At 43.3% G+C, this 13,897-nt stretch overlaps 1 protein-coding gene across 5 annotated transcripts in view; it reads left to right on the top strand.

Moving 5' to 3' along the window:
- The window catches only part of MAPKAPK3 (MAPK activated protein kinase 3), a 114,325-nt gene that overhangs the window by 78,845 nt on the left and 21,583 nt on the right, over window positions 1-13,897 (top strand). For 4 of the 5 annotated variants that reach the window (XM_061458278.1, XM_061458279.1, XM_061458280.1 and 1 more), the window contains one exon: window positions 3,311-3,364. The exons of the other annotated variant lie outside the window; for it this stretch is intronic. In XM_061458278.1, coding sequence (XP_061314262.1) covers window positions 3,311-3,364 — 54 coding nt within the window. The remainder of the gene's footprint in view (window positions 1-3,310; window positions 3,365-13,897) is intronic. 5 annotated transcript variants of the gene reach the window in all.

The following is a 13,897-nucleotide window of genomic DNA, read 5'->3' as shown; positions in this document are numbered from 1 at the left end:
TATTTGCTTGTTTCTTGTTTTCTGAAATCATAGCTCTTGTTAGGCCAAAGTAAAATACGCTGGGTTTTTTGCATGTTTGTATATATCTTTGTGTGAGAACATGAGGGCCAGAATTTGTGTTATATAGAAAAAGGGTCACAAATAAACCTTAATTAAAGGGAAGTGTAGCCCACTAGAGGCTTGTTTGCTAAACACAACTATCCAACAAAATGAAACTTGCAGGATGAGTAACTAGACTGAAAACGTTACATTCCTTTTTGCCTTCTTCCTGAAAAGTCTGTTGGAGTTTGGCTTGTATTAGTAGTTCAGTTTTGGCCTTCTCTTTGTTTTCTAGCTGACTGTGAAAATAGAAGTCAGTAAGCATTGCTGTCTTTAGGAAATACTCAGGCTTCCATGCATAGTATAAATCAAGGATATAGGAAGTAGTCCTAAAATAGATTGCATACCGCTGCTGCAGTTCAACATAACTGTGCTGCATTTGTGCTTCTGATGATGGGGTGGTAACCCATGTTTCTCTGATTTAACACTGGGGCTGTGAGGTCTATGTTCCAATTTCAACATTTACATTTTCTGTCTATTCACACAGAATCACAGTTTGCATCTTAAAAGCTGCCAAATGCGTGACAAGAAAAAAGTTGTATCTGTGAAGCTTTCACTGTCTAGTATATACCAAAGTTTACTGAGTTATTTTGTTTAAGTGCTGCTATGGGAGACTTGGAGGAGTTATGTTCATCCAGTACTTAAACTGTTTGGCCAAATGCAAACAGTTGCATATTACATGCGGTTGTTACTTTTCCATGCAGTTTTAAAAGGGTTGGAGTGCATTGGGGAAATACTCCCTGTGTGTGTTTCCCCCTAGGCTGTGTTATGAGTAGCGCATTATGTTGTACTGAGCAGCAATGTTGCCTACCTGCAGAGCTGTTCTGGGGTACACATCTCCAGAGCAACTGCCTGTAAAGGACAGGCTTTGATTACACAGGAACAAGGCGTGTGTGCATGTGTTCTAACTGTGCATGCTCTCCACTAATCTGAGTTTTCCTTAACACATAGTCAGGTAGGTCTTCCAGGATGGCATCTTCCTTACCACCTTTCAGGTGGCTTCTCTGTTGAGGTTGTCACAGGTATAAAGGTGAGAGAGGATGATGTGGAATGGTGACCTCGCAGATGATAAGAAAGTGCCCAGCTCAAGCTCTTAGCTAGAGGGCTGTAACCTGAAGTTGAATGCAGGTATCAAAGACTGTAGTCTTCTGTAACCTGAAGTTACAACATCTCATTCTGTGTGAGCAGTAACAATTTATATAGTGTCTGGAGTTAGCTGATTGAAAACATGAGCCAACTGTTAACACTGCCTTCCAGGAAGCTTGGCTGTGCTACGAGCTGCTTCTACGCACTGTACGTCAGCCGCCTTCCCCTTGCTCTTACTGTTGAGCTGGGGTCTCTGCTGAAGCAAGAGACATAAGCATTAGACAAAGCCTAGCACAGAATTGGCCCAATAGTCTTTGATATCTTTAGTTTGACTATGTTTATTTTAAATTCTCTTCTATTCTTAAAATGTTGTTAATTGGCCCAAAAGTAAGGCCATGAAATAAATCATAGAATCATAGAATAGTTAGGGTTGGAAAGGACCTTAAGATCATCAAGTTCCAACCCCTCTGTTGTGGGCAGGAACACCACACACTAAACCATGTCACCCAAGACTCTGTCCAACCTGGCCTTGAACACTGCCAGGGATGGAGCATTCACAACCTCCCTGGGCAACCCATTCCAGTGTCGCACCACTCTCACAGGAAAGAACTTCTTCCTTATAACTAACCTAAACATACCCTGTTTAAGTTTAAACCCATTCCCTCTTGTCCTGTCTCTACAGTCCCTAATGAAGAGTCCCTCTCCAGCATCCTGGTAGGCCCCCTTCAGAGTCTGGAAGGGTATCCCCTTTTCCAGTCATTGGGAACTTCACCTGACTGTCATGATTTTTCAAATATGATGGCCAGTGGCTTAGCAGCTTCATTCTCCAGCTGCTTCAGGACCAGTGGATGGATTTCATCAGGTCCCATGGACTTGTACACGTTCAGGTTCTTAAGATGATCTTGACCCCGATCCTCTCCTACAGTGGGCCTGAGTTCTTCATTCTCACAGTCCCTGCATCTGCTTTCCAAGACTTTCTAACTTCAGCCATTTTATTGCTAGTTTGAAATAGGAAAATAGGAGGCAGCAAATTACTTATGTATAGACTTTGTACAAAAAAGAAATAAGGCATGCACATGATCTAGTGTTGCTCAGTGGAACTGAGGAAAAAAATAACCAATAAGTGTACCAGGTTTAAAAGACAGAGATAATGACCGCTGCTGAAAGAAGAGACAGTTGGATAAATGCATCTGAAGTACTGATTTTATTATTTTAATTTAAATAAACCAAACTGAAAGTGAAAGAAAATTACATTTTTTAAAAAAGCAATGTAGTGGCATGATTTTGTGTAATATAGTGGTGAAATAATGCTAATGCCTAGTTTTGTTTATTGGATTGTGCAGGCACTAATAAAGTCAGAAGGCTTTTTATTCAAGCCTTTGGTTCTTTGCTACACCCGTTCTTCATAGAAAAATTTGGCTGAATTTGAACAAAGCAAATGAAGTTACAGTAACAGATGCTGAGAGTTGTGTTAAGTCACAATTCCTCTGGTTTTGGAAATGATTTTTAAGCAGAAGTAAAAGGTACAGAGTAATGACAGTTAAGTAATCAATACAGTGTTAACAAAATGAAAGCAAAGTGGAAGAAATGTAGCTCTCCAGGCATGGGAGGAACAGGCAGAAGTAAAATACTGAGAATGGTGCAGACTGATGCTTGAGTACAAGTTTATTCCTTTGGGGGATTGATTAATGACAGCACAGCAGCATTTAAAAAGTTGAAGAACTTCCTATGCAGCTGCACTTGGAGAGAGTCAGTGGTATTTGGTGCATCAGGGTTCATTTGAGTCTCTACAGTAGTGCTGCTGTTGGAACTACTTCATGTGTGGATGGAATTCCCATGTGCACCCTGCAAATTTCAGCATCAAGTGACAGATCTGCCTATCAAGAGCGATGGGGAGCCATCAATTATTTGAATTGTTCCAAGAGCAGATCATTCTGTTTAATAGGTTTTTGCAAGGGTGAGCAAAGATCAAGGTTGAGTACATATGGTTTGAAGGCAGCATCAGGAAAAGACATCTCAGATCAAGCAGGGATTAGTTTTCTGATATAATTAACTTCTCAGGAAGTATCAGAGTTAATGGTGGAAAGAAACAAAAATAATCACTAAGGTCATTGTCTTTGCTCAGGCAGATATCTGTTCACTTCAGAGAGTGGTTTATCTTGGTGAAGACATCACAACTGTGACTAATGTGATAATTCTTGTGTAAATATCAAAATGTGATGATCTTGTGAGGTCAGTGGTGTGAGTGCTCTTACCAGGGAACTAGACTGTGCCTCTGGGAAGATGCAGAATTGGGCTGGGCAAAGCCCTGCCTATTGGCAGGGCTCGTAGCTTACCTTCCTGGTGGGATTGCCTTGGTCTATGCAGCTTGTCATTTTACTATTCTGACACACCTGAAGGATGGTATTTCCTGTGCTGAAGAGAAATAGTTTTGCAAGAGTTTTTTGGCAGAATTTTTTCAACTATTGCCAGTAGTAATTCTAGAGGAAAAAATAGTTTTAAATAGAAATTAAGTTTGTAGCAATTTGCCTGTTACTTGGATTGAAATTATTGAGGGGGAAATTTTGTTCCAGGAGTGTCTTTCCTTGTCACCCTTAAAGTCATCCCAAGTTCGACCACATTGATGGTCAGTAGAGATCTCTACTGACAGTTCGCTTTACCACAGGTATATTTGCACTGGGCATGGTGCACGCTACAACTGAGCAGGTGTTTTCCTGCTTGAAAAAGGGATTGAATCCCTGTGCTCCTGAAATCTATCATGACTCTGGACAGAGGTACTAAGAGAAAAAATCTCTAGTCTGGCCTTTGACTCTTCCACTGTCCCCAAAGGCACAGAGGAACAGAGATCTGCTGGGTAGCTGCAGAGTGAAGGAGGAGCAGAGAAGCAGGGGCCTGGAGGTGGTAGAGAATGAGATCTGCTGAGGAGGCATTGCTGAAGGAGCAGGACACAGAGACAGAAGCAGTAAGATGACGGAGCAGAGGGACAAGGCTGAGTTTGAATGAGGAGCCCTGACACAGAGGCAGAGACAGGGAGCCAAGGGGTGGAAAATGGGGAGAAAACTAACTGGCCTCTGGGATTTGAAGGTAGAGAAACAGACAACAGGAACCAAGGAAGATCTGACAGAGTAAGGGCTGTGGTACTAGTTTCAAGGATGGGGGAAAAAAAGGTCGTTTGGGTGATGAGGCTTGCTAGCAGAGGGTGACAGGATTAAGGCAAGGGGTCAGAGGTGCACGTGGGACCAGCCTGAGGATTGAGGCTTTGGTTGGTTGGGTGGGTTTTATTTTCTCTTTTTTTCCAGAAGATAAATAGAAAGCTGCCTGGCACAGTGCTCCCCCCTCCAGGCAGGAGTGCATCCCAGAATCTCCTAGTGCCCTGCTTTCTCTCAGACATCAGTAGCTGTAAAACTCCTCGGTATAAAATGTTTGACACCCTCTTGTTTATCCAGAGTTGTTATAGTCTGGTTTTGTCATTACCTCCTTTTTTAGCTGACTGTCAGAGGTCTGTGCAGGAGATATGTGAGCTTTAGCTCTGCAGATAAGTCATGAGGGGTATTGGTATGAAGATGCATAAGGGGATTTGTTATTTTCAGGCTTGTTTTGCTGTTGCTAGAAAAGAAAAAAAAGCATACCACAAAAACTAGACAATCTCTCACACATAACTGCTTCCTAAAGTAGCAATTTGGGTTGGGAAACTGAGCATTCAGATGTAGTGATTTTCAGGATCCATGCTACCTATACACTTTGACTCTCTTGCACTGTATTTTCTACCACACTTCAGCCTTTTTCAGCACACAGACAATTATTAGATTGTTAAATGATTGGTTTCAATAGCTGGTTTCACTGTCATTGCTCAGTGTATGGACGAGGCTTCTTTACTTCAGTTTATTTTAGACCTACTCTGACAACAGAATTTTTCATTTCCTCCTAGTAGTGCTTTGTGGTTTTCACTCTGATGTGGAACGCTGTTATTTCCACAACATTTGCTTTAAGGTAAGTTTGCGTTGTCCTTACCTCACATATGGGGAGCAGAGGAATAGGGTGGGCTTCCAAGAGTAAATGTATGCACTGAATTTTGGGAGCTCCGCTTGAAATACCTGGGATGAGAGTGCTCCTCCCTAGCCCGCACACTGAATAGCAGGTTGCACTTTAGTTCAAGCCAAGTTTTTTAGACCTAAGGTGTGGTACAGCAGTGAGTGCCCAGCACCTTGCAAGCAAGGCTGCAGTTCAGGCTTCTCAGAAATGAGGTGTAGGCAATCAGTGACTACCTGCTTGGCTCAGTTGACTTCCTGAGCATTGCATAAGACATCAGAAAGGGACAAGAGCAGAATGCAGATATTTGAGAGTAGCAATCAGCTGTGGTAACCACAAGACCTCTCTTTCTTATATTGCACTTTCCAGTTTCTATGTAAAATGAAGAGGAGGTTGAAGAGGCTCCAGATAGCAGTTCCTGTCACTCTGCATTCTGACTTGAATCCCTATTAGGTTCAGGTTGTACTTTGCCTGTTGTAAGGATGAAGTTGAAGAGGGAGGAATAGTGTATAATAATACTGTGTTTAATACAGGCATACAAAGAGAGCAATATTCAGGTTACTTGGTAGACTAATGATTCTTCTTTCATCTACAACATTTTATTATGTATTCACTGAGGGGGTTCAGAGAAAATTCAGAGAAACAGCAAAATGATGAAACTGCTACAGTGTGCTGCACACACCGAATTCGTGTTATCAGGAGTTATTACATCCTCTGTCCTCTCTGTTTTGGAGATTCTTGAACAATTTGTGCCAGAAGCACCCCATTGCAGTAAAACATGAGGAAAGTGAGATCCAAAGATAGTTTTTGTCCCAAAAGAAGTCTTTGACCTAGAGAAAGATCTGAGATTCCTGAGTCCAGTGTCTTAATAGTAAGAGCATAGCCCCTTAACCATTCAGTCCACATGTTGCTTGTTTGTTTATCAGTTTGTCACAAGAAGCCCGTGGTATAACCTTACAGGTGCTTCCAGGGCCATGAGCTGCAGAAAGCTTGCAGTCCATGCAGCGTGTGAAGGCTGTGTTGCCCAATAGCTTTCAATAAACACTGCTTAGAGATTCAGCTGCTGGTAGGGTTATTTTTACTTCTACTATCAATCACTTCCAGTCAAGCATCGCTATTCTTCCTCTCTTTCACTGAAGTCTCTTCAGTGAAAACTGCAACCTGGACCTTGCCTGCTTTACTGCTAATTTTGCTGTTGTTGTTAGGAATATGCAAAGAGGAGGATGCAGCATTCTTTTCCTTCATTTTGTTGTACAAAAGTTACCTCATTTGCCTAGACTGGATCAGCACTTCGGGTTTCTGAACTGCCATGCAGTTTCTTTTACAGGTGCTTCTGGATGTGTGTAGTGGTTACAGTAGAGTGCAAGTGGTTCTGGTGGGAAAACAAGAGACTGTGTTTTCCCGTTTAGCTTGTAGTGGCATGGCTTTGACAGCTTAGATCTGTGAAAGAATATGAATGTATGTGAAAAATCCAAACGTTACCTGGAGGTTTTAAACCCACAGCTCTGTATATTCTGAGGAGTGAAAAGAGTCGGTGGGAGGCTCCACATGGGCTGGGATGGAGAGGGGGGAAGACATGGGGTGTGCATACGATGTCTGCTTGCTTTCAAGTGTTCAATTGATAGGACTATCACAGTGAGCGTCTATGCTACCATTACCCAAATAGTAGAACCTTAGAGACAGGATGTCTGAGCTAAAGGTACAATAAATAAACACACTGGTTGCTGATAATGAGGAAATCTGTGGCAACAGGATTTACAGGTTAACAGCATGGAGATCAAAGATAGGAAGAGGAATGTGGCTGACTGTTGACTGGGAGTCCTGAATTTTGGGACAGGCAACAACACGTGTTTTTTGGAAGGCTTGTGTAGTCAAAGGAGATGATATTATCAAGTGGCCTGGATGAAATCTGAACTGAGGAAGACTGCAACAATCTACAGTACTGTGGAGTATTTGTAATCTATCAATCTGTAATCTTTACATCTGATAGCATCTTTGCAGAATGGAACCTTTACATTTTACCTTTAAATTGCCAGGGAATATTGCTGGATCCTGGGATTTAAATATCTTTCTCTCTTTGGCTTTTTCCAGGTATTTGTTGGGTTTTGTACCTCTTACAAGGTGGGTGGCTTACAAACTGGGTGGCTGTGTCTGTCAGAGAGCAAAGCTTTTGCATGTATTGTAAAGCAGCAGGGGATTCCTGAGCAAGGCCTGCAGGGTTGCAAGGGGAACAGAGCTCAAAGGGGAGTAGCGTTTATTTCCAGGCTTCCAAAGACCTAGAGGCTTTGCAACCTTAAAGGTTGCAGTGAGGCCTTTCTTGGGCTAATTTTTGTTTAGTTAAGCTTTCCCAAATAATTGCTTAATCCAAATCTGAAACTGTGTATGCATTATAATGTTGCTTTTCTTTTTTGGGGGGGGAGGTTAGAGGGGCTGTCACAAAAAATATGTGCTTAGTCGCTTAAGCATCCAGACTTCAGTCGTGTTGCTGCAGCCAAGCCATATTCCATCTTTCTCAAAAGGCAAGATAATTTTTCTTTCTGATGCACAGGCTGAAACACCCTCTATTAGAACCTGTTATGAAAAGGCTTCACGTTCCTATTTCAAGTCCCAGGTTCTTGTGGTCTTTTCACCTAAGGCTCACAGGGATATATCAGAGGAGCAGGCATAGGTATTTATATAACTGTCCCTTGGGAAATGAGCAGTAATATTTTCCCCAGTGCTTGCTGTGTCAGTGTATGTTCTAGAAACTAAGTGCAGCTATCGCATGGCATCCCCCAGAGACCCTGTGAGAGTCCTGGTGTGCAGCTCTCCAGCTCTGCCAGCACTCATGAAACTTGCCTTAGAGGCGTCGTGTTTTCTCAGGTTCTCTTCTGCATCCCCCTCACGCTGCGTGATGAGCGCATGTACCCCTGAGGAGAGTTCCTCACTAAGGCTTTTCCTTGCTTTTGTGATAATTGTTTTTAGAAATACATCCCTTCAAACTGAACAGGAAATGGTATTTTGACTGCGTGAAAACTTTATGAAATAAAAGAAAAAGTGTATTCCCCCAACTTAGAAACACCCAGGAACTTCTAAAACTCCTCATGAGAAATAAGAATAGCCATACCCATCCCTGAAATAGTGGTTGCCCTATAGCTGGGGTCTGAGGAATTCAGGGCTATGTCCCTACTTTGCCAACTTGTGTCCCAGTAGAGGAAAACGAGGGGCGTAGCAGACTGTAGACAAGCAGAGTTCCCTATAAGAGCTGTAAGGACATAGGTAGTGAAGTTTAAGACCCTGGTGCAGGCACAGCAAGGATGTGGAAGTGGATTGTGCACCCAGACTTAATAGGCAAATCAGCTGTTGGTTATCTGGTGTGTAAATGCAGGGGCTTTGGTGGGTTTGAACGGCAGTTCTGTCCAGAGCCTAAGGAAGCTTCTCTACCAATCTGTTGTATATTTTTTTTGTGGAAGCTTTTAGTTTTAACTAAAATCATTCTGATCTTGCAGTTGGAGATACAGCTAGTGATGGATGATTATAAATTCCCCATATTCAAAATATCCCAGCCTCTTAGTTTAGAACAGTCAACCGCAAAGAAGAAACTGAGACTTCAGAAGCTCCAAGGTTTAATGCATGAAGGTTTGAAAAATGTCTCCAGATTCTGCAATAGTTGGTGTCATCATCTAGTATTAAGAAGTGTTTTGAAAGTGTTGGCATTTGATGTGGTTGAGCTTGTACCATAGTTGTCAGATGAGAACCATCTATCATTGTCTTGATGTTCTTTCCCTGAACCTTCAGGGATTCTCCTCCCTCACCCAAAACAGAGCCATGAGAATCAAGGAGCTTGCGGTGCTAGGGATGCTGGGGTGCTCTCCAGAGCTGATCTTTTGCTGGCTGTGAGCAACCCTTATAACAGGAGGGTTGTAAGTGTGCATATGAATTTGGGCAAATACCCCCCTCCTCCATCTTCTGACACATTCTCAAATGGTGAAGACAAACCAAGAGGTTTCTGAAGGTTTTTAAAGTGGCCACAGCTTGGAAAAGGATTGTATAGCCGCATGTAAATAAATACACAAGCATTTGGGTGTCCCTGCCCATGGCAGGGGGTTTGGGACTAGGTGATCTTTAAGGTGCCTTCCTTAAAGGGACCCTTCCAACCCAAGCCATTCTGTGATTTTTGGTGATAGAAGGATTAACCCATGGAAGTTGAAATAACCGTCACCTGACAGCTCTTGGGCAAAATCCTGTTTATTAAGCAAGTATCAGCCAGGTCTTACAGAGTGCTGCATGATGTTCAAAATCTGCAGTTTCCCTTCACCCTTCCTGTCTCCACTTAGGGATCTGTATTCTCAAGTGATGGGAAGCACATCATGGCCGAGTGCCTTTTCTCCTCACCACTGCCTGCTGTGGAGTGCTGTGTCGGCTCTGCTGTGAGCCCAACAGCTGCACAGCTCAGACAATCTGTTTCTCTGCTAACGTGGCTTTAGTGTGGGTATGTCTTCCTGTCACCTCTGGGAGAATGGTATTGGATGGCACCTTGCTTTTGTGAAATCATCACCTCAGAAGTCATTAACGCTTTCATGGGGCAGCTGTTTCCACAGTACTAATGTTAGCTGTGACTTTTGGCCAGAAATGTCTTCTGAGTCCCTTTTCTCCTTTGCCCCTACTTTCTGACTCCCTCCTCCCACAAGCCCAGGCTTCTCTTTCAGGCATGCTGACTTGTGGAAATGAGCCAGCGTTGCAGTGTACCACAAGCAGATATTGCTGCAGGGATGGGGGGGAGGAAAGGACAGTGCCTTAAGAGAGGGAAATGGATGTATGCTTCAGATTGGAAGGATGAAAAGGATTTGTATTCCTGGAATCATTTTGGTTCAGCAGTGCTTTTGTTACATCTCATTTTTCTGACCCCTGTGCAGTCCTCAGCATGGCACTGCTTTAGCCAAGGCATCAAAACATTTGACTTCCAAATATTCTTGTGATCCTCCTCCTCTTCCTTTTGTATATGTAGTCATGAGGCAGCCAACACAAGACAAGAGTGGAGAGAAAGTTATTCAAGAATGTGAAGGAAATGTTCTTGACTTTGTCAGAGAAGTGCCCTTCAATTTAAGCTGCTCTGTTCTGCCTTTGTGGTGTCTGACTGCTTTCTGTTATCTGGTTGCAGGGAACGTGAAGCAGCTCTCTAACATCTGAAAAGAAATGGAAGATGGCTGCTGGGGAGGGAGCCCTCTGCTCCCACCTCTCCCTCCACAGCATGTCTCAGAATATGAAGAATGTTTAGCAAGAGGCTGGGTGACTGAGAACTGAAATACAGTGGGCAGCAAAAAGGAAAGATATTCCTTGCCTTCTGGAGCTTAGGGGAGATGAAGTCTGCTTGGGGCTAGCGAAAGTGCTGGGCTGTTGAAGGAGAACCTCCAGGGGTTTGGGGCTTGACCAGGCAGGGTGGGAGCCTGGATGGACTGAGCAAATACCTAAACAGGTTTGGATAAAGGGGAGCTGTGGCTCAGGAGGGGATTAGTTTAGATGGGGCATTTATGTGGTGGGAGAATCTTCCTTAAAGGCAGCTTACATGGTGTTTCTTGAAGGTTTCTGAAAGGAACTGGGAAGGACTGTTATGCTTGGTATGAACTGGCAGTTCCCACTTCTAGGAAGTATGTCTTCTAGGAAGTATGTGTTCCCCAGTGTCCTGGATATTAAAGAGCACTTAATCAAGTAGTGAGTGCTGTAAAGCATGAGCTGTTCCAGGAGTGTGCTCTGGGGCTTGGGAGAAAAGTGATGGTTTGATTGCTAGATCCTGATGCTGTTGGGCAAAGCAGAGCTGGAACCCTGGGTGGCCAAGCTAGTGCACTGAGGAAAATGAATCAATGAGAACTGCAACATAAATAACGGGTTTACTGCACTGTCACTTGCTTACGTTGGCTCCATCTGTTGAATTCCCTCTTCCCCCAGTTTATTTCTTTCCTTTCCTATGTAATAGTTTCCTTGGCTTTAGAATATATGTTCAAAATAAGCACAAGAAGTCTTGGGAGAGAAATTTACTTTCCTCATTCTCTTAATGTCTTCCTTTGCATGTCTGTCCTTTGCTGAATGCTGCAGGGTTTTGTTTCCATTCACAGTTACACCATTCTCTGTCATATTTTTGCTATATGCAGTAAGCAGTTCTGAGGATCTTCATGCTTGATGGAACTTCAAACCATCAACCACTGAACTGTCTACTGAGTTGTGACTTAGAAATAGCTTTAGATCTTTGCTTGCAAATGCCAGTGGCAGAGCTTGCACAAACGTAAGTGCGAAAGCAGATACAGCAATGATTTGAAGAGAAATCTTACCAGTGTCCTTGCTGAAGGTTTTGGGACTTTGTCTTGTTTCTGAAGACAAGCCAAGGTCCCACAGGTTGCAGCTTTCAGGACTGCGTGTTTGATGTTGTGCTGGACAGAGTCACTAGAGTTAGATTCTCAAGAACTGGGTGAAGAATCAGTAAGTGAGGGACATGAGGTTCTGTCAGTGCCACTGATGTCTGGGATTTAGCAAGTGTCCCCTGAAGTAAGGCTTAAAAGAAGAAGATAAGCCCTATGGAATGGGAGAAGGAAGATTTGAGAGTTCTTTGTTTATTTCTGGGTTCTTGTGTTTGGATGATTTAGGACTACTTGAGGTAGACAGTGCAACAGAAGAGAGAGATACTACTTGGCCTGGTATGTCACATGGCAGAAAGCACAAATGTGGGTGTAGAGAAAGAAAACGTGGAAGGAGGAAGAACAGCAGTACATCAGAGACCTGCCCTCGGGTGGCATATTGCTAACCTTTGCATGCATGGATGGATCTTAAATTCATGTGGAAATGGAGGGAGTGTCAGCTAAAAGGGAGTTTGGGTGTGCAGGCAGTGGTGTGAGAGGATGGTCTCTTCATTCTGAAGTTTGCTGCCAGATGGTGGGGCTGCAGTGGTGGGGGGAAGCTCATTAAGGTATTAACTGTTAAAATGTGGTGCTAGAGTGCAGGGTAGAGTGACATGTTAAGTGCCTACAGCATGAATCCAGCATGCACCCCAGCGGCCTCTTTACTGGGAAAGCATGGCAAAGACTTCCTGGGAGTTCTCAAGTGGCTTAATCTTCCTGACTGTAGTCACACATGCAAGAGCTATAGAGAAAGGCTGGGAGCATCACAGACTCCTCTTGGAGCTACTGTTATCTGTTGTTAATGAGATTAAGCATGTTGCTAATTTTTGCTTCTACCTTGTTCAGTATTATCACTTCTGTGTTAGTTTTGCTTATTAGCATGAAGACTAGAAATAGAACATCAGGCTTAGATCTTCTCAGTACTTCTTTGTTCTGGTCTGTGCCTTCTGTCACATCCTGCTCCATCAAAGGTGCCCCATGCCTTGATAATCCTGGTAGCATTGTCCCGCTGTCCTACACAGCTGTACAGGTGGGTTTCATGGCAGTTTGCATGGAAATGAGCATTAAGCACTCTGCATAGCATCTGTTATCTTTGCTCTTTCATTTGTTTGGTTTTTAAACAGAAGTGTAAGACCATATCTATAAAAAAAAAAATCATTATTGGGAGGAGAGGGTGTTAGGGGTGTTTAAAATGGAACTTAGTAACTGTGGCTGTCAATACTGGGAAGCGTGTGAGAGGGTCACATCCTGGCAGACATGTTCCATCCCATTTCATGGCCATGAGAAGTGCTAACATGTTTTTTTTTTGGGTATTCCTGCATCGCAGTCATTGCATAGGAGAGAGGTAAAGGTAAGGAAATACAACTGACACTTAAAAAAACAAATGGGAGGGTTTTGTGATGGCCATAGTTCTCGTGTAAAGGCAAGATGTGTCCTCACTGTGGGAAGTTTCATTACTGGAGGGTAGCAAAACTGTTGGCCACAGTGTATGTCCCAAAGGTTTAAGTGATCTTTCATATCTTTGATTCAAGCATATAAAGGTGTTAGACACTTGGGAGATCAAGGTTATAGTCTTGAATTAGTTTTACTGTTCTATGAGTTGCTGAAGTCAAAGCAGAGGGAAAGTTTGATGGGTTTGTGACCTGAGGAGGTGCCACAGGATTTTATACTGTTGGAATTTTCTTAAACAGCAAAGTTTCACAAGCAAGCTCTATTACTTTTGACCAGCCAAGGACTGGGAGATATGAATTACTGAAGCCAAGTCACCTGAATCCTTGTTAGGAGAATTTATGAACTCATAGCTGGCAGGAGTGAAGGTTTTGTTGAGGGGGTTTTTTCCTCTCTTTTCCCTTCCAAAGACAAACCTCGTATCAGACACTAGAGTGAAACTATAAAGTGTATAGCTTTCAGCTGGGATTTTAGGTTTTCTTTTCCTCAACTCAGAAATTTAGGTGGTGGAGCTCCAGATTATTTTAATTACAACCCCAATTTATTGTAGGTATTTATGCTGTACAAGTTTAGGGAAAACTTATACTGGAGTGGAGCATATGCCCAGCTGAAGTGGGGCATATTCTCCATGGCCTTATGCTGGTACCCTATGTGCACACCGTAGGCGGAGCAGTGCTGCAGAGCAATCAGGCTGAGCACACTGCGGTTTTAGGGGCTGCGGCTGCCAGATGTCCTGTCCTGTGTGCCTGCGGGTGCTACAGTGAAATCCTTCTTTGAGGAAGTAGGTGATAGTTGTGGTGGTGAGGAGCATCTTGTTGTCGAGCAGAACCAGATCAGGGTCCCACAGACCAAAGATCAGACACTGA

Source organism: Pezoporus flaviventris, unplaced genomic scaffold (genome assembly GCF_033815535.1).
Source record: "Pezoporus flaviventris isolate CSIRO_AGI_PZ_B2104156 unplaced genomic scaffold, CSIRO_AGI_Pfla_v1 ptg000026l, whole genome shotgun sequence".
In the NCBI taxonomy this organism is placed as follows: domain Eukaryota; kingdom Metazoa; phylum Chordata; class Aves; order Psittaciformes; family Psittacidae; genus Pezoporus; species Pezoporus flaviventris.
Note: the sequence above shows the minus strand (reverse complement) of the source record. Positions and strands in the feature narration are given on the sequence as shown.